Below are 19797 nucleotides of genomic sequence, written 5' to 3'. Positions count from 1 at the left end.
TTGTGGGTTTGGCCTGGGCCTGCTCTCCAGTGGGTCTGGGGTTCAAGTCCCCCTTGTGATGGACTTGGGTGTGTCCCCTCCCCCTCCAGTCTTGTACCCTCTGTTGCTGGGTTAGGCTCCAGCTCACCATGACCCTGTTTGGGACAAGTGGCTTCAGACTGTGTGTGTGCTTTTTTGTGTGTAAATGGGTAAAATAAAATAACTGTAAGTATCTTAACACTGTAAGTTGCTTTGGGAACAAGCATCAGGTGAATGTAAGTGCAGGTGTATATTCTGTATTAGGGAGGGTAAATCAGTGCCTCTCTCTGTCACTGGGAACTGGACACAATGTCCCAACGCGGGAAATTCTGCGACACTGCAGCACCTGAAAGGGAGCTGGAAAAACTCTCCTGTTCCACCTTAAACGCGTGGCACCTGACACGGCCGGTGAGACAGCGCTCATCTCTCATGTCCCACCTTAAAATCTCGCGGCGTCTGAAGCCTAGTCCGACATTCCAACAGCGTCCTGTTTCACAAACGAATGGAATGGTACCCAAAACTGTTGTTTTGCAACGCTCGCGTTCCACCTTAAACTCGTTGAACCTGAAACAATGAGACGGACCTCCTAACTCCCCCGTTCCTCCTTAAATTCAAGGCGCAGAAAACAAGCTGTGTTATAGTTTGCCAACTCTTTTGTTCCTCCTTAAGTACATGGCACCTGCAGTCAGTGGGGCAGTGCGGTACGTTCCTGCGGCTCCTTAAACTGTAGAAGCGGTTTAAATCTAAAACTGTGGAAACTGTCTTTAAGTCCACTCCCCCCCAAAGAGTCGCGACACATGAAACGGTCCGTGAGACAATGCCCTAATCTCTAGCTCTAGATCTTAAACAGGTGAATCTGAAACAGTGAGACGCCTCCTTTGTCCCACCTTAAATTCGCGGAACTTGAAGCAGTGGTTTAGCGGACTACTCCGGAGTCCCACCTTAAACTTGCCTGGGCAGTCTGGCTAGCGAGGAGTAGCCACGCCCTAGGATGATTCTCATTGGGTGGGCAAGGACTGTCTTTCTTTCCTATTGGCCAGCGCGTATCCATTGACGGCCCCCCTCCACCTTTACTTTGTCAATTTCTGCGCCCTCATTGAAATCCGTTGTTTCCAGTGTAGACAAGTTTACGGTCAGTTCGGTTTGTGAGAGACGCGCGCGGACAACGCCGATTCGTCGCTCTAAAGAAGTCTGGACGTATTTACCCCCCCCACCCAACCACCCCTTTTTGTTTTGACTGGGGGTTACGGTTAAAGGGAGGGGTGCAGGACTTTCGGTCGTTTGCTGTGCAGGATTCCCGGGGGGGTCCTGGTTGGCGGGGACACACGTTTTACTGTTACTGAGGGGACGAGGAGCGCGCGGTGCCGGGGTTTTGCCTTTCAAATACTAACAAAAAAAACCCCAAGCAAACGGCAAGGTCTAGCCCGTAGGGCGCCGACCATGATGATTTCCGTCACGGGAACCTGCCGGGCGTCTCTGTTGTGAAGTTGCGCGCGCCCGCCGTGTGGCGTGGTGCGGTGCGGAGCGGAGCGGAGCGGGTAGAATCGAGAGCGCGCGGGGTTCCGGTCCAGACGGGAGGAGGGACGCGCCGCGATGCCGGACCAGATCACCGTGGCCGAGTTCGTGGCCGAGACCAACGAGGACTACAAGTCGCCCACCGCCTCCAACTTCACCACCCGCATGTCTCACTGCAGGAACACGGTGACGGCGCTCGAGGAGGTGAGTCAGTGTGAGCAGCAGGAGAGACACGTTGATTGTGTGTGTGTGTGTGTGTCCGTCCGTCTGTCCGTCCCTCAGGAGGACGCAACTCTGTGTGTCCCCGATCAGGGACACAACTGTGCGCGCGCGCCGCGTGTGTGTGAGTCCACGGGGACAGGACTCAACTGTGCCGCGCGCGCGCGTGTCCATCACACAACACAATGCTTATTGGGGACAGTTACAGACAGTGTGTCCATCCATTGTGCGCAACTCGATATCCATCAGGAGGACTCACTAACTCACAAGACAGTATCCATCAGGGACAGCGCAATCGTGTCCATTACACTGAACACACACATCAGTACCCATCAGGGACAGTCCAGTGTCCATTGCCCACAACGGTATCTATTGAACACGACGCAGAGTAGGAAAAAAAAAACATCAACGTGGAGTGTCCCTGATGGATACTGTCTTGTGCAAGTGTCCATCGTCGCGTGCAAGACGGCAACTGTCACGCATCGGTGTCCATCACAGGAGACATTGTATCCCACTGAAACAACGCTGTACCCGTTAGAGACCCAGCGCGTCCATCGGAAGAAACCCGGAGACCGCGTGAGACAACACCGTGTCCGTCCCCTATATACTTGTCCGTGGCACAAATCGTGTGTATCATCAGTGTATTGCTCGCACATAATCGTGCGCTTTATTTATCGTCAGTTGTGTCTTTCGGAAGTTACGCCCAGAGGACACGAGGCCGAGCGCGTCCTGCGCGGCGGGAGCGGGAGAGCGGTCCTTTGTGGCTATAGAAGTGTTGTTAAACACCAGTTGTACCAGTTACCCTGGTGCAGGGGTGGTAATTGCGGCAGGTGGGGGTTCGTGGCCTGTTCGCACGCTTCAGTACGTCACTTGTGATTAGATGGGGACGCCGGCTGGATGAGGTGTCCCGGCGATTAGGAGACGTCCATCACTGGGTCGCTGTTTGATGGAGGTGTAGGCTGGGTCCCTAACAGAAGACAGTTGTGTGTGTGTGTGTGTGTATGTGTGTGTTTCCCACAAATACTGTGATTTCCCCCCTCCAGTGCACACACACACACACCTCTGCAGTGATTTCTTTGTCTTATTGTTGCTCCTTCAGTGGCGTTGCCGTCCAGTTCCTTGTCATGGGTGGGGGGATAAACGGGGTGGAAATCCCTCCTGTGTGTTCAGTGTGATGATGTGACGTGGCGGGGGGGGGTCTCTGCACACGTATTCAGCGTATGACGGAACGTCACCCTGTCAGATGGGCTCCATGTGCTCTTGCTGTAATCTGACATGTGCGTTCAGTCACACTGCTGGGTTCGTTGCAGGTGTGTGTTGCCACTTGCAGGTCCCCCCCCCCCAGGGATTAGACCCCCCCTTCCCTCACCTGCTGAGGGTGGAGCTGAGCGCCGCCTCCATATTGCTATGGATTTGCGACTCCCGCTGCGTGCCTTGCAGATGGTGCCAGGTTGTAAACCCAAAATCAAGACCGTGCTTCTGGTTTGAGTTTACGCTACAGGTGCGACAGGTGCGGCAGACGGGGGGGGGTGGGGGGAGCCCGCTGTGGATGTTATGCATTGTTGGGGCAGTTTGGAGCAATTATTCTGTTTTTATTCCCTCTAAGATATTATTTAGGATGTGTGCAGTTTGGTTTCCGAGAGGCTGTACTGTATATTCGGGTCAGATCCGAAGCGGTGTGTTTTACACCCTTTTCCCACTGAGGTAAATGTAGGTAAAGAGCCGGAATGCGTCTGGTTTCCAGATAGCGCAACCCGTGTTTTAACCCAAATCATTAATAGAATATATGTAATAATATAACATTACAATACCATTTATTATATTATTACAATATTAGCTGGAAAACAATGCGGGGGATGGTCTGGGATGCTTTTAAAACCTTTTCTTTTTTTCCTATTGTGTTTCCCGAGTATATTTTGTTGCTTTGAAATGAAATATTTAGATGAGCATTATTGATGTCACGGATTTTCAGACGTAGGTGTTTATTTCTTAATTGCAACATATGAGTGTGCACTAGTGATCTGGTAAAGATTTATTGAAAACGGGTTTGTTGAAGCAGTCCGTAATTCTGCGGTTTTCGGAACGGGCCCTGGCGATGGCGTGAGATGAATCCGTATGGATTCTCCACCTGCGCCTCCAGGAATCGCGACCGACTGCTGGTCCATCTGCCTCCAAGACCTCCAAACCTTCGATTTTCGGTCTGATGCCACTCGTGGGTCGTTCTTCTGGCTGATCGCAAACCCGCCATGAGGTCCTTGTGCCCCATTCTTTGGATCAGTCCTCCAGGTCAAGGGTCCAGAAAATTGGGAACGTATGGAGGCATAACTGAAAAATGTACGACTCTTTTGGGTCAGGAGCGTGACGACAAATGTCCAACTCGGCAAAATTTGTTGGCTCAGTTAAGACGGCACAGCGTGACTCCAAGAAGGAGCCCAAATGTTTCCACGTATTGTGTTTAAACAGCTGTTTGAAACAGAAGTCTGGGGTCTGCAGTGACGTGGTTTTTAATAATCCCAGAGCCTGGCGTCTTGTTTCTCGGTAAATTAAAGCCGGGGATTTTAATCGGGAGGCCTGATGGTGCGTGATGCTGTGGCTGGGCCTCGAGGTGAACCTTCATTGAGGAGCCGGTTGCTTTCGCATCATGCGGAAGGCTTATTTACCAGGAATTTTACCTAGTTTGACAGGCGGATGTCCCTGCAGACGATTGACTCTTAAGCCGATCGGTTTAATTATTACCCGATGAGTCCTTGGGGGCCACGCTTGGTCTCATATTGCGTGATGTTTGCAGGAGGAGCTTCTTCAGACTCCAGTCCCTCATGAGTCCAGCAGATGTGAAGGTCCTTGCAGGGAAGTTTCCGGGGGGCGGGGGGCGGTTGACTTTGCTGTTTGTTTGGCGACCACCGGGTCCCCAGTGGATGAGGAGCCGGACAATCTGTGGTGGTGGGTGGAGTGCAGATGAAGGAATTCCAAAACCGTATGGCGGTTGCTTCCTTCGTTACCCTCCATCCGCTCCGGCGGCGCGGTCGCTTCCCACCTCGCAATGATTGGCATTTTTTCCAGCACCGTGGAAGAACGCACAACGAGTCGAGTCATTACAGATGAATTTCAGAAGAAGCCGTTTATGATGCACAGCTAAGGACCCTCGGATTAAATTATTTCCGTAAACTCGACTCAAAGCGCCACTCAAATTTAGCGACGGTTAGGTTGCGTATCTTCGCCTCCCTTGTTTGAGCTGTAACCTCACTCTTTACACTTGGACTAAGTTGTAAAGCAATTCAATGTGAAAATGTATAAAAGTGTAACTTTCCCTCCAAAAGGAGTGATGGACCCGTAATGAACGTATAGAAATCTAACCTTCAACTCTGCTCTAGTGTCAAACTTGGCCTCTTTATTCATTCCTAACAGCGCATCTTGATCCCAATTGATGGATTACTTTATCTATAGACTCTCGCTGTCAGGGAGTGTATAGATCGACTCCTGGAGGAGATCTGACGTGACAGAGGTCCATTCGCATTTTTTTCTTTCTTTATTGATTCGTGAAAGAAGCTCAGTGGTTAATGAGACCGATTGGTGCCGCAACAGCATTTTGCTAAATTCCTTCCTGGCGAGCTGCCACGGCGGGCAGCGGAACGGCCGTTAGCCAGTTGATGACGATGATGATCACAGGTCACATGACGCGGTGGTGAAGGGAGAGGATCTCAATGAGAGTTTTAATCTCTCTCTCTCTCTCTCTCTCTCTCTCTCTCTCTCTCTCTCTCTCTCTGTGTAAACCAAGTGAGAATTTGTGGTGGGTTTGGTTTTTCAGTACTGAGTGCTGGGAAAGTTTTAAGGACAATGAAGATCAGGTATGTGTGAGAGAGAGAGCACTTTATGCCTTGGCATATTGACAGCAGGGTGCTTTTACAGCATTCTTAGATCTTAAAGGAACCAAACTTTTATTGGGTTGCTTTACCTTGATTCATTTACAGTATGTGACACAATTGTCCGAAGTGTCTTACCATGTTGGGGTTTGTATGTGAAGCCAATTGCCGTTCTTTTGCATGATTATATAGCGGGGTACTTTTTACTGTATCGATTTAGGGTGAGTCCTTCGAGTAAGAGTATTGCGGTAGGATTCAAACCCGGGTTCTTCCAATCCATAGGCAGTTGCTCTAACCAATATTTGGCGAATGGATAATGGAGATGGTTTTGAAATTTGAACCTGGATCTTCCAAGGTGGCGACTCCAACCACTACGCTACCTGCCGCCCAGTTAGTGTGAGAACTACAGATACACACCTTTTCTATGTTGAGGTATTTGAGCTGCCCTGTCGCGCTGACCACCTCAGCCGTTTGGCACTATCGAGTCCATCGTCATCCGGATACCTTGTGGTTGGGTGCAGATGGCTGCTGGTCAACCAGGAAAGAAGCTTCCAGAAGGTCAGCCTTTTTCAGACATGGTGAGAAGGGAATGCCAGGGCTCCTCAGACACTTTGTTGCTGAGCGTCACTCTGTCCTGAAAGCCCGTCTGCTTCCTAAGTGCTGCTCTTATGGGGTCCCGAAGTCCGGACTACTGCCGTTTCTCTTGGGCCTTCATGTTTTATTTATTTTGAGGTGTACGGCCCCGAACAAAATCTTTGCAGCAGGAGGCAGAGTGGATGCTAAGTGGAGTGGGGATCGATACTCCGAGCTCTGCGGACTAATTTATGCCCCCCTTCAGTGCGTTGGCACCGATGGGGAATGTACTTTTTTCACCATAGGGTCATGTTTTTTTCTCTAATGGCTGGTTGTTAAATTACACGTCCGCACAATGGCAGTGGTTGTCATTTAGAGCCGACCGACCGCGGAAATTAAAAATCTGAGTAAACGTAGTGGTGGATTCAGAGCCTGAGGAAAAGACTACCCTGATGAAGCTTAAGTACAAAGCGATGGTTGGATATTTACACTAGATTGAGAAGGTGGACCACAAACCCTGGTGGTGATGAGGTGTGGTGGTGCTGGAGCTCCTTCTGTTGGAGAGCTCTGCCAATTGCTAGCGTTTTTTTTTTTTTTTTTTTCCTTTTTCTGAAGGGGGAACGAAAATGAAACGGAGGAGCAAGTCAAACAGCAGGCTTGTGCTCCAGTTTATTGTGCATCTAGAAGAGTTTTTCCAGCTGAGCTACAACCTCGCCCTACTTGAGCGCTGGCAGGTGGATTGTGGGAACTTTTACGAGTTTCCAGCTCATTGTGCAAACACCAAGGTGCTGCTCTCATACAGGGCCCCGGGTCATGACCGGCCTGTTTGCAGCTGTGGCTCAACTCCGCTCAACTATGTTCCCTTTATTTTGAAAAGATATTGTTGCACTGTGAATATTTTAAGTGAACCGAGGCGGCCTGAGGTGTGCGATTTCTGTCAGCGAATGCATTTCGATCACCCGCTATTTAATCTGGGTGAAACCCAAATCCTCCTCATGCCAGAGTTCCAGGAATGTGCCGGAAGGGTGTTGTACCCTGTGGCATGTTTCTCTGCAGAGAATTTTGGGAAATTTCTAGGGATAAAGCATCGTGGCGTTCCCAGCATCTGGAACAGCTGCCGGTGCCTGTCGTGGTCCAGCGCGTCAAGTAATGTGTGGAACGCGCCTCGGCGATGTGGCCACGTGTTTGAGTGTTGGGGACCGGTAGATGCCACAAGTAGCTTGGATGAGTTAGGGCAGAAATGGAGAGGATGGTTACTGAGGCATGATGATGGTACCTTGGAGACGACTCTTAACAAAACATTGGACTTGGTGGATCAGAGCTGTGGAGGAACCTCTAGACTGTCACCAGTAGCCCTTTGAAACCTTTTGATGACATATATAGGATGTGTCTTGAACAAAATATCAACAGAAACCCCTAACCCAACAGCTCCCTGATGTAGAGAGAGAGTTTTACTTTTTTTTAAATTTTTTTTTTAAACTTTCTCCAAGGTCTTGCACCAGGTGTGGTCAAGGGTTAGGGAAAGCAAACGCTGCAGACTGTTTGGCGCCCCATTCCTGGTCTCGATTCACGAGCCCAGTGAACGTTTTGTTTGTAGTGTCTCGGCTGTGGCCAGGCAGAGGAAGAGCTTTGCGGTTGGAACAGGTTGGCGGAAAGTTTTAACCAGCACTCATAAATGAGGGATTATGAATTCGTAGACGGGCTTGAACTGATTGTTTTGGTGCCACGGAAAGATCCCGCCACAGCAAGCCAGGACCCTGAACTGCGGTCGCATCGGGCCACCTTTCCCCATAAGAAGCTTATCTGACTTACTGCAGGTTAAATTGTATCTCTGCTGGGATCTCCTTCGCCCCTCCAGCCCTGAGGGAGTCTCGGAGGACTGCTGGATGAAACGGACGGGAAGAGGAATTAATTGCCAGCCAAATCCTCCTCAGACCCCAGCAACCCCACACCTTCCGACCTCTCCCAAACCTGGAAATGAAGGCGGTCTTTGTTGGGCTGGCGTGGCACAGCTCTGCCTGGTCTCAACTAGCTGCTAACCTGAGGAAGATGGTTTTTAAATTTTCATTTGCCTGTTTTTGCTTTTTTTTAACTGCCCCTGCAGGCAGACTGCAAGTTGATGGAGGTAAAAGGCAGCCAATCGGAAAGATTTGCTGTTAATGACGGCGGAGGTTGGAAACCAAATTGCGCTCCGCTGTGAAGCACTTTTGTTGTGGATGGGTAGATATGTAGCATGTTGCCTTAGTCAGCAGAGGCTAAAAATCAATTAATAATTACTAGTAATAGAGGGCTCCTGTAGAAACAGCCCGGCATGCAACACTAAAGCTATATTTGCACTGGCTCCTGGGGCATTAGGAAAACGGGCGGCTTGACCTTAGGCCTTGTTCTGGCCTTGTTTGAGGCTTAAGAGCAGCTGGGTGTTTGGTGCTCTCCATTGTGTCTGGAGCAGATTGTCTGGGAGCTCGAGGTTATTGCATTAGGCTGGGATCTCTCCAGGGGGCCAAGGCCATGGAGAGGCCTTCTGCCAGGTCACAACAAGGCCATGGGTCTTTCTGGAGTCAGCTTGGTTTGGGGTGGGGCCAATGACCTCCACAACCCCACATTGGGCAGGTTTGACGCGTGTGACCTTGATTGACCTTGATGGACTGAAGGAAGTCTATTGGTGGGGTGAGGAAGAAACCCCTTTAATTGGGTCAGCTGGGTCAACAGGGTGCCTTGGCTTTTGTCTGACAGTTTAAGGGACTGTGGCCGATGGCCTAGAAAAGCTTGTTCTCTCAAAGAGTTTGTTGAGGGAACAATGTATCTGCTTTCGAATGGAGTCCCGATTTATTTGTTCTCTCCTCTGAGGCTGAAGGGACTTGAGAAGGACTCCAACGTCCTGCCAGTTACAGGGATTTCTTTCTTGCAATTCCATGCAGGCTGCAGAGGCCACGCCCCCATCACTACCTCTCAGCCAATAGCAACGCAGATCTTAACGGTCTTTTAATTTCATAGAAGGGATTTCAGAGATGGAGAAGCTCCGGTTTTCAAATTTGGAATCTAGTCCTGCATCAGTACTGATTGGGTTTGTTGTATTTTATTAGCCAAATAGGCATAATTTTTCAGAGGAGGGGCTCTTGTTGTAGCTCAATCAACCACCCCTTAATGCTGTTACTTTTCTACAAGAGATTCATGTCCTTCCTCCTCTGGTCAAATTGTATCACCCAGTGGATTGAACCTATTTCTTCTTACATCTTGTAACTGCACCAATGAATTGGACTACGAGCAATAAATTGTTCTGAATTTGACTCTGTTTAGCAGTACTTTTTACCGCATTTTTAATGGTCACCCCCTATGAATTACCTTAAATATTAGCCATTGGAGCATGTCCAGTTTGAGCTAATTGAGGTTCAGCGATGAATTTTCCGTTTAACACAGTGCAGTAATGGCACGGAGCTGAGCCGCATCAAGAGCCACAAGTTCAATCCGAAATTGACCCGAAGGTTGCGGTTTCACGCCCCATGAAGGACCCTGCTATTGTACTCTTGAGAGCATTGCTCAACCCGACTGGCTGCAGTCAAATGTTCGGCTGCAAGTTAAACACGAGCTAAGCAAAGAAGTAATGCTGGCAATGCTGGTATTAATGCGTGTAGGTGGGAGTCGTGCTCCTCGCTTACTCAGGAAGCCCAGACCCATTTAACATGGGTTCACTGGGTCTCCAGTGAGGCTTTTATTGCTCTGCTGCTGTTTACAGACTTCATCAAGCGCTCTGAGCGCTAATGAAAGGCAGGCCGGCTCGCACGCTTTTAAATATCAAAAGCAAATGCTGCCGTTGGGGCGTGTACGTGTGCGTCTGCGTGCTTGGAGGTTTTCCTCACAACTGTTGTTCAGACATGAACTGTTTCACAGTCATCGGAAATCGCGAGGGCGCCGGTGTTGGGGTTTTTGATGCGATCCTCCGTAGCTTTGACGCGTACGGGTCGTGATCCCGTACTTGTCTTTACGTCCCATCTCCTGATGGACCAAATCCGAGCAGCGGTTGCCGGCTTAACGTGACTCGATTCGCCGGATCACGAGAAGCGAACGGCCTTTGGTCTTTTGCGTGGGTTTGTCATGTGATGGACTGGTGTACCGTCCTGGGCGTGCTTTCTCTCGCTCCCTATGCTTTTGGGATCGACTCCGGACCACTGTGACCTTTGCATAAGTGGTGGCAGATAATGGGTCGGTACCGTGAGGGGTACACGGATGTTGTGTTGCGTCTCATTCGGGGTTTCTGTCCACCCCGGATGACCGCGCTCACTTTCGCACTTTGCAGCTCGCACCCACACACCCCCATATCGGCGAGGCTCTCCTCTTCGGATTCACGATGACTCTCGACCATCCAGCTGTGCCGCTTCCTTGTCTATGAGGAGAAGCGGGCTTGTCGTGGAGCCGGATCCTCTCCCTCCTCCTCAGCGGGGGCTCTGATTCGTGTTTCCGTCCTCCTGGGGTGGGGCGCTGATTGGCTTTCCAGATTATCCGCTGCGCTCACCCAGTGGGAGCAGCATGGCCCCTGTGTCATCTGCGTTGGACAGTCCCCCCCCCAGTTGGGAGCCCTTCCTCTGCAGACACTGACGTGGAGGCTTCGGGTTCCGCTGACCTGGGGTGACGGCCATTCCTGGCTCCGAACTGAGACAACGCAACGCTGTGAAAACGGACTGAGGTCGAGGCCTTAACCGCTGAACATCTGCCAGGGAAGGAGCACACAACATTCTGGGGGCTTTTGGCTTAGGTGTGTGTGATGGAGGTGGTCCCGACTGTAAGCCAGATCGGAAAAGTACCCTTGTATGCCGATGGGTTTTATTCGCGGGAGGTCTTGGAGGAGGCCAGCATGACGAGGGGTCATCACTTTGTGGACCGGCAGCTGTTGCGTGGCAATTGGAAGGACTCTGCGTTGAAACCCCTACTGTAGTACCCTTAAATATGGCGTTTACCTTGAATTGATAGAGTAAAGAAGCTACCCGGCAGTATAAATGGGTAAATCGCTGTAAGGAGCTCAAACCTCACACCAAGTTCCTTTGGAGGAAGGTGTCACCAGAATGAATAAATAAAAAATAATAATGGTTTCATTGGCTCAGTCAAGTTCTCGCCTTTCTTTCTTCGTGCTCCATCACGTACTTCCCGCTGACGGCGTCGTTCGCGAACCTCCGTGCCGTTGCGGGGAACGTCGGGCACCTGCTGAACCGGCCCCTTTGTTCCCAGACTTGTCCCTCCGCCGTCTTCCGTTCTCTTCCGTCTTTCAGGAGCAGCCCATTAAAATAAGAAATGATTAAAACGGCTAATTGCACACGGTTTCGCCTGGAGCCGCGTACCTTCGGCATTTCACCCCCCCGACGGTTAGCGCATCGCTTCTTGGCGTTGGTCACGGTCACAGGCGACTCTGTGTGCGAACGTGTTTTTTTCACACCGGGATCGTAATTGTCTAATTAACTGAGCAGTTAATTTAGTAAATCGCTGCTGAAGGAGTCATTGGAGGAATGTGTGCTTTGAATTAGTTGGAGTCCTTGGTGCCTAATGATGAAAATATAATTAAACACATTAGTATCTTGGTATCATATAACTCTTACAGGGTAAGATCATAATTTTTTCTTCTCTGTTTCAGCTTCTGGGCCCAAATGAAAGTCAAATGCAAGATGTAGATTTTTTTTTTTAATGACATTTTTCTAGGATTTTGGCTGATTGTTAGTGTCACAATGAATGCGCGCGCAGCTCGAATGCGATAAGATTCAAAATGAAAAATTTCATGGAAACCAGCCGACGAAACCGTCCCGAGACGTGTTCACCGTGACGTGCGAACGATGATTGAACTGATGATTTACGTCTACGGTGATGTCGCCAGCTTTGTTTGACACGAGTGTTTCGCTAATGGCTGCGAGTGCAGCCCAGTAGCGGTTTAATTTTATGCCTTTGTCAGAGGTGTTTATACAAAATCGGGCTGCGCTGCCAGCGATGTGAGTAATGTACACAAGAGCTAATCCGGGCTCCGTCAGTTTGGGGAAAACCGGGAGTGCGGCGCAGCGGGGAGTCGGTTACTCTAGTTCCTGTCTTGTATGCGAATGAGGAAGCGATGGCCCCGCCCTCAACCCGTCCCTCGCCGCATGTAGCGGTCAATGGTCACACAGGCTTTGCGTTGTGTTGGGATGCTGCACAAAGCTGATCTCCCAGGACTCGTGTGTGTGTGTGTGTGTGTGTGTGTGTGTGTGTGTGTGTGTGTCCGGTGGGGGAACGCCCAGGTGCGGCTGCGTGGAATCGTGGGAAAGTGCCACCCATGTGGATGGGGGTTTAAGGAGTGCCCGTGGCTCCCATCCACACCATACCCCGCACACCTGGAGCGTTTCTGTGGAGCGGCACACGCTGCTGCTGCTGACGGTGGCATCGCTTGTGTTTTGTCAACAGTACCGCGGTATCGTGGCCCGGACTTCGGTCACTTCCCGTTTTGAGCCTTTTCCTAACGCTGCGTATGGTGTGGCCTGCAAATATTTAACGAACAAATATGTAGGCGTATGGGCACTGTTGGAACATGTTGTTGAAGACTCTGCTGAAAGAGGCAGGTTTTATCATAATTTCTTCAAAGAATTGGTATATATTTATTTACTTACCAATCATGTTTTTTTTTTTGGGGGGGGGGGGGGGGGTTTCAGTTTTGCTGACTCGTGTTTTTAAATTTAAAGGAGGTAATCTGTGAAACTCCGTGGGTATTAAAATGAATCGCGCGCACATACACGTTTTATATTCTCTAAGTGGAGCGATCCGGCACATCCGCAAGGGCACATGGAACGCTGGTCATGGTATAAATGAGTTGCAGATTTCCTACATCCCTACTTGGAAGAATTTTACCACCTTCCTGCCAACCCCCCCCCCCCCACCCAGTGCTACGCATGTCCTGCATTTATACACTCTGTGCGACTGTCAGACCGCTCTGGGGGGGTTAAACCAAAAACTGATGAATTTGACCCGGGGCAAAGGGCTTCTTCCCAGTATTCTGCTGAGTTGGCTTTAACTGAATGGGGGCAGCAGGTGGCGTAGTGGCTGGAGCAGTTTCCTTTGACTTGGGATTGGAACCTCATTCCACCTCCTGCTGTAGTACTTTTAAGGGATCAAGGTACTCGTCTTGAATTGACGCAGAAAAATTACCCAGATGTATAAATGCGTAGATCATTGTAAGTAACTTATTGTAGATCGCCTTGGAGGAAAGTGGGAGCTTAATGAATAAATGTAAACTGTAAATTGTAACTGTGTCGACATCATTTCAAAGGGTTTGAACACATCAAAATGATCTCTTATTTAAACCCTCAGGAGGTGCCCCCCCCCCCTTCCCATCTCATCGTGGTATGTGCCTTCAGAGTAAAGATTCTTTACAGGTGACAGCTAGTGTGTGTTCTGGGGGCAGCCGGGTGTTTGCCACGGCCGTCAGGGGCGACCGTGAAAGACAATCGGATGGACTGAAGGCAACCTATTACTCAACATCTGTCCTCTGGCTCCTGGTTGGATTTCAGTGAGCTTGGCTTCCGTTCCAGGTAATCGAACCCGGCTCCTGCCGCTGTCCCACCCCTGTGATTTGTGGCACAGCTGGGCGGTGGGACGGGCGTGTGATTTGTGTGCGTTTTTGCAAGTGCGGCTCGAACTTCAACTTGTCGATCTTGAACCGGCAGCCTTTGTCGCCCCCACTCCCTTGATGATGATCTTTAACCGCTCTGCCCCCTGCTGGCTCAGGTCGCAGCGCAGCTGGAGGGTGAGACTGCCGGTGAATCGATGGAGCTGGGCTAAAGTGCTCAAAATGTGACCACAAAATGCAGTGAATTTGTACTTTGAGTCTGTGGATTTTCATAATTGACTAAAGTCAATGCTTTTGACAGCAGTGATTCATTAAACCCGATCGTGTTAACCGATCCGGACAAAGTCCACCGTTATTGGTGAAACGGCTCCGATCGCAATGTTCTCCCCTGACCGAGCGCCTCGTTACTTGATTGGCAGGACGGCCAGCCAATCACGGGGAGCGTTCGGGCCGTGCCGACGCCCTGCCCTTCGTTGCATTACATTGTTTCATTACATCATATTACATTATGTCATATTATATTGCATTAGCTGGATGAGCAAGTGGACGGCGATGTGTGTTCGGTGATGGTAGTGTCTCAACAATACTGAGGTGTCCTGTTATGTCCCCCAACCCCCCCAGCGTTGATCGAAAAGCCGTTGAGCTTTGTTATTTATGCGGCGGGAAATGGAGCGGCACTGTACTTGAACTTATTTTTGGGATGAGCGGTCGAAACGTGACCCCGAACTACAGATGATCGCCTGGGCGTTTTAATCCCGTTCCTTCAACGCTTTGGAACGGTTCGCCTTTCAGCTCTTTAAACGGCAGCCAAACGCAGGGACGGCCTCGTCGATTTCCGGTGCCCGCTGCGCGGCGGTCGGGCGAGACGGCGATGCCTCATTCGTGTAAATCCACTGCAAACTCCTCGAAAGCCCACGTGTCGCAGCGAACGTGCCGTTGTCATCCGGGGTTCGATCCGAGGCCCTGCTGGTAACTCCGCCCTGGCGACTCGCTCTAAGCGGAGCTTTAAAAATTAATGGACCGTTTTTGTTTATGGGGATTTACAGCTCGGCCGTGACACACACACACACGCGCGCTCTCTCAAACGCTCATTTAAAAGCGTCCTTTTCCCGGCTCTGCGATGCGCGGCAGCTGCCGAGTCGCTCTGACCGCGTGGGTCGGGCCTTTTACAGCGTGTCAGGAGAGGGATTTACAGCCATGTGCGGTGTGGGAACCCCGGGTGTCACCCTGCTTTGATGGCACGCAGGGATTTACATCCTATAATAATGGCACCGTTGAATAAAATGAGATGGATGGCAGACATTCCACCCAAACCGCGTCGCCGTTCTCCTTTGCTCCATTAAAAAAAAAATATGTATATATTATATAATATATATATATATGTATATATAAAAAACTTTCTTTAATCAGGCATGGCATCCGATGCTCACGATCCGCACTGTAATCGGCGTCGTTCCCTCCTCTCCCCCATCTCCCCCACACACAAACGCAGTCTTCTGCGGCCTGTATGGCAGCGGCGGGGTGTTGGGGAATCATGGGAGATCCGGTGCTCTTCAAGCGCAGCGGGACGAGATCTCTCACATTTGCGAAGATTTTGTTTTCTCACGGCGGGAGAGGGGAGCTCTGCAGAGGTGGAGCCAAGAGGCTGAACCACCCTCCCGCCCCCAACATTTCTCCTTCGCGTTATCCTTTGGGGAGAACAATGGGCTTGGGGTCGGGGGTCAGCACCGGCGCGACCGTGTGCGGTCATCCAGAAGGAGCTCCTCCGCATGGCGCCGAACAAATAAAGCCCTCTTTCCCTCTGGGGGTCGCCCCGCTGGGCAGGATGTTGCGGTCGTCCACGGCGACGGGAGCGTTGGGGTGCCGCGGAGACCGAACGAGTCGTGGGAGTCGCAGCGCTGGCTGAATGGCGGCGCGCTGTGAGCCTCCGCTGCACACGCACCTGTGCGCGACATCAAAACGCGTTCTCGGCAGCGAACGATACGTTTACGCCGCTGTCGAAAAACCCCTGAGCCCCTCGCCCCCGACGCAGTCTGGATGTTCAGAGTTTGGGATGGTGAAGGTCAAGGTCGTCCAGTGTTAGACCTGCCCCTGTCAGCGGTAAACACGGTGTTTCCATGGTGTCCAGGGGCGGGGGGGAGGGATCAGAAGATAAGCAGTAGCACCAGGCAGGAAGTTTGTAGGTCTGGGAAGTTGACTTCCCCCTCGATGGGGAAACGACATCACTGCGGTCATTCTTCTTTTTCCCCCAACGTCTGGCTGTTCATTAATGGCTTGACCGTGTAAATATTTGGTCAGTGAAAAGGATAGGTGCTGTTTCCAGTGTGTGTGTGTGTGTGTTTGCTCTCGAAAGGTTCACAGCTCCTGCCTGCCCAACTTCTGTAGCCTGCACCAGTTCACGAGGGGCAGCAGGTGGCGTAGCGGTTAAAGGTGTCGCCTTGCAGTGGAAGGTTCTGGGTTAGAATCCCCACTACTGCTGTAGTACCTTTCGAGCAAGGTACTTACCCTGAATTGATACAGTAAAAATGACCCTCCAGTGAGGCTTTGGAGAAGTCAGATTTTTTTTTTTTTTTTTTTTTTGACCCCTGCGTCGGTGTTGCGCCGTAAATAAAGACATGTAGAAATGATCCCGTCTTCCCTTTGTTTTCTAATCGGATGAAGTCGTCATCTCGCTCGTGGATACGGTTGGGCTTCCGTTGGGCTTTCTTTCCCCGAGCTGCGCCGCCGTTTTCCCAGCGCACCGTTCTCTGTCCACGGACCCTGGGCTTTAAGGCCTCCTTCGCTCTCCGTGTCCCGGAGGCGATGTTGTGACGTGGTCGCCGTGGCGACGCCCTTGCCGGCCGGCCGGCCTGCACTTACATCCAGATTGCGGAGCGCCAGATGGTGCCTAATGTGGGGCGCTGAGTGCTGCCCCCTCCTTCACTGGACCTCCATCCCCCTCGTTGCTCCATCAATACCCAAGAAAAAAAAAATCCAGTGTCTGTGTGGACAAAATCTCTGCATGATTCTACCCTTTCCTTTATTCTTAAATTTTATTTAGCTTTTTTTAATCGCTGTCTCCCCCCCCAATCTGCCATTTGCTGTGGCTTTTGGTGTTTGGATTCTTTACCGGTGCGCTGTCCTGTAATCCAGTTATTGTGGAAAATAGTACAATAAACTTGTAATATCACCTTTTGATTTATTGTCTGTATAGTTTAATATCAGTCTTCAGAGCTGCTTAGAAATCTGCTGAAATATAAAATTTATTTTAAGCAGAGGCTATTATGTGCGAATTTTTATTTGTTGACACCAGTGACTTATTAAACCCGATCGTGTTAACTGATCCGGACAAAGTCCGCCGTTATTGGTGAAACGGCTCCGATCACAATGTTCTCCCCTGACCGAGCGCCTCGTTACTTGATTGGCAGGACGGCCAGCCAATCACGGGGAGCGTTCGGGCCGTGCCGACGCCCTGCCCTTCGTTGCATTACATTGTTTCATTACATCATATTACATTATATTGCAAGCGGTTCAGAAAATGTGTGTGTGTGTGTGTGTGTGTGTGTTGCATTAGCTGGATGAGCAAGTGGACGGCGATGTGTGTCTGAACAGTATTGCAGTTTCCTGTTATGTGCCCCTCCCCCCCCAGCATTGACTGAAAGGGCGTTGAGATTTATTTATTATTTATGCAGAGGGAAACAGAGCAGTGCTGTACTTGAACTTATTTTTATTGCTCTGAATTTAACAAAATGCAATATTGTAACGCTGCAATGATATTCTTAGTGTTTCACCCTTTAAGCGCCCGGTTTACTTATCCATCCTGCAGGTATGAGGTGTGATGTTTATTATTGGGATGTGCATGAATGAGCAGAGAAACAAAGTAAAAAACAGTCCTCTGGGCCATGCTGGGTCCAAGCCCTTCTATCCCCCCCCCCCCCCATGCCCCATTGTCTAAAATAAAGAAAAACAAACATACCCTTCTGTCGGAACATCACAATGATGACCCCATGTTTGGCTTTGGAGAGGAACGGGAGGGGTGACGTGTGTGTGCGCCCTGCCTCCATCTGCCCGCTGCTGCTCCAGCCCTGGTGATCTGATGACTTTGTGTTAAATTTGAGCTGCTAGTGTAGAAGTTTGAGCTGCTGTCTTAGGACCCGAAGGTCACAGGTTCGAATCCCAGCTCCAGCTGTAGTACCCCTGAGTGAGGCACTTACCCTAAATTGCTGCAGTAAAATTACCCAGCTGTTTAAATGGGTAAATAATTGTAGGTAGATTAACGTTGTAAGTCGCTTTGGAGAAAAAGTATCAGTTAAATGAGTAGAGTAATAAAGTAAAAATTTGCTCTGCTTGTGGCCTCTGTTTATGGTCTTTTTCTTTCTTTCTTTCAACACTTTTGACCCCCCTTCTAGTTAGGGTTCCTGTTGTCCTCGATTTATCCCAGTCACCTCGTACCTGATTCTTCTGCCCCCCCCCCCCCCCCCCACGGTACTACTAGAGGAGAGAGAGACTAGTTGGTTTTACTGTCACCTTGATGCTCCAAACTCTATCGCCACCACACTTGCAGTCGTCCGTCCATTATCAATAACTACGGCGTCACAGAGGTCCAGAGTCTATCCTGGAAACATTGGCTATGAAGCAGAGTACACCCTGGATGGGAAAGGCAGCCTGTCGCAAGGTATATTATATTCACTAATCCACACACACACAGGGCAGTTTACTACCCAGTTCACTCAGAATGTGTCTTTAGACTATGGGAGGAAACCAGAGCACCTGGCGGTAACCCACTCAAACGTGGAGATCGTATGAAATAAATGTAAATGGGTAAACTGGTGTAAGTTTGCTTAGGGTACCAATCCGGTAGTTATCTTCTCATTGTGAGCTCTTCCCTGTGGGAGACGGGTGATCGGGGGCCTGCCGGGTCGCCGGACGTGAACGATGCCGTCGTTTCAGCGTAACGCAACGGCACAGAAACAAAGGTCGGATCGGAACCACGATGGCCGAAAAAGAGGTTTGCGAAGGATTGGCGTCGGGGAGGTCATCTGTAACGCATCGTCACCACGCGGAATTTCACAGCCGCCTCCCTAAACATCCCTTGGATTGGAACGAGACGCCGAGTCCACTTTGGGTTCTTGGCGAAGCGCGGTCAGTCCGAGCAGGAGGAAGCAATCCGTGTGTGTGTGTGTGTGTGTGTGTGTGTGTGTGTGTGTGTGTGTTTTTTGAGATAAGGACTAAGCACACACTGTGTACGCTGCCCTCTGTGTTTAGGGTTAGTGTTGTAGCATGAGGCTCCCTCCGCTCCCTCCCTCCCTCTCACCGAGGCTTTTTTGAGTCTGCTTCATCCCCCCCTCCCCCCTTTACTGTTTGGGATGCAACCTATTTTTAGCACCATCCTGAATAATGAATCGCCTACAGAGCGAAGGAGACGGCGCTCTGCGCAGCGCCGCCGGGCCTCCCTGGGCGAGCCTGCAGCTGGCAGCATGGGCGCGCAGCTGGACTGTCGGCAGAAGGTTCCGGGTTTAAGCCACAGCGAGGCTCTCTTGCGTCCCGAGAGCGGCGGCCGTACGGTTTCGGTACGGAATCCAGCTGTCGACAGATGTGCAAATCATTAACCGTGTTTGTTGGGACCTGCAGTTGCACCTGCGCTGCGGTTTACCATGATGCCATGTGGGGTATAGAGGACCTTCAGTACGTTCTTCCCCGTCACGTCTATACCCCTCGTTCTCTCCGTGTGATGTTTCGGCAAGAATGCGGACCGATGAGCGTAACTGTGCGTGGTGTGCGTTCTCTCGGGAGAAGCCACATGTCTTCGTGCTGATGAGCTCTGTCCTCTGCCCTCTCCAGGCCCTGGACGTGGACCGCAGCGTGCTCTATAAGATGAAGAAGTCCGTGAAGGCCATCTACGCCTCCGGCTTGGGTGAGTGATGACCGATCCATTCGGACGTCTGACGTGTCGACTGGCTGACCGAGGTTCCCTCCGCTTCATTTGAATACCGCTTAAGCGTAAGCATGATTTGCTGCCAAACTGATGGGGTTATTACAGGAAGGGTGGGTGTGTGTGTG

General features: G+C 50.6%; 1 protein-coding gene across 4 annotated transcripts in view; it reads left to right on the top strand.

Moving 5' to 3' along the window:
* The first annotated feature begins 1119 nt into the window (after positions 1-1119).
* Positions 1120-19797, top strand: part of asap2a (ArfGAP with SH3 domain, ankyrin repeat and PH domain 2a) — a 48964-nt gene continuing 30286 nt past the window's right edge. For all 4 annotated transcript variants that reach the window (XM_018731632.2, XM_029258524.1, XM_018731623.2 and 1 more), the window contains exons 1-2: positions 1120-1737; positions 19579-19651. In XM_018731632.2, coding sequence (XP_018587148.2) covers positions 1612-1737; positions 19579-19651 — 199 coding nt within the window. In that variant the 5' untranslated portion in view covers positions 1120-1611. The remainder of the gene's footprint in view (positions 1738-19578; positions 19652-19797) is intronic.

Source organism: Scleropages formosus, chromosome 15 (assembly GCF_900964775.1).
Source record: "Scleropages formosus chromosome 15, fSclFor1.1, whole genome shotgun sequence".
Lineage (NCBI taxonomy): Eukaryota > Metazoa > Chordata > Actinopteri > Osteoglossiformes > Osteoglossidae > Scleropages > Scleropages formosus.
Note: the sequence above shows the minus strand (reverse complement) of the source record. Positions and strands in the feature narration are given on the sequence as shown.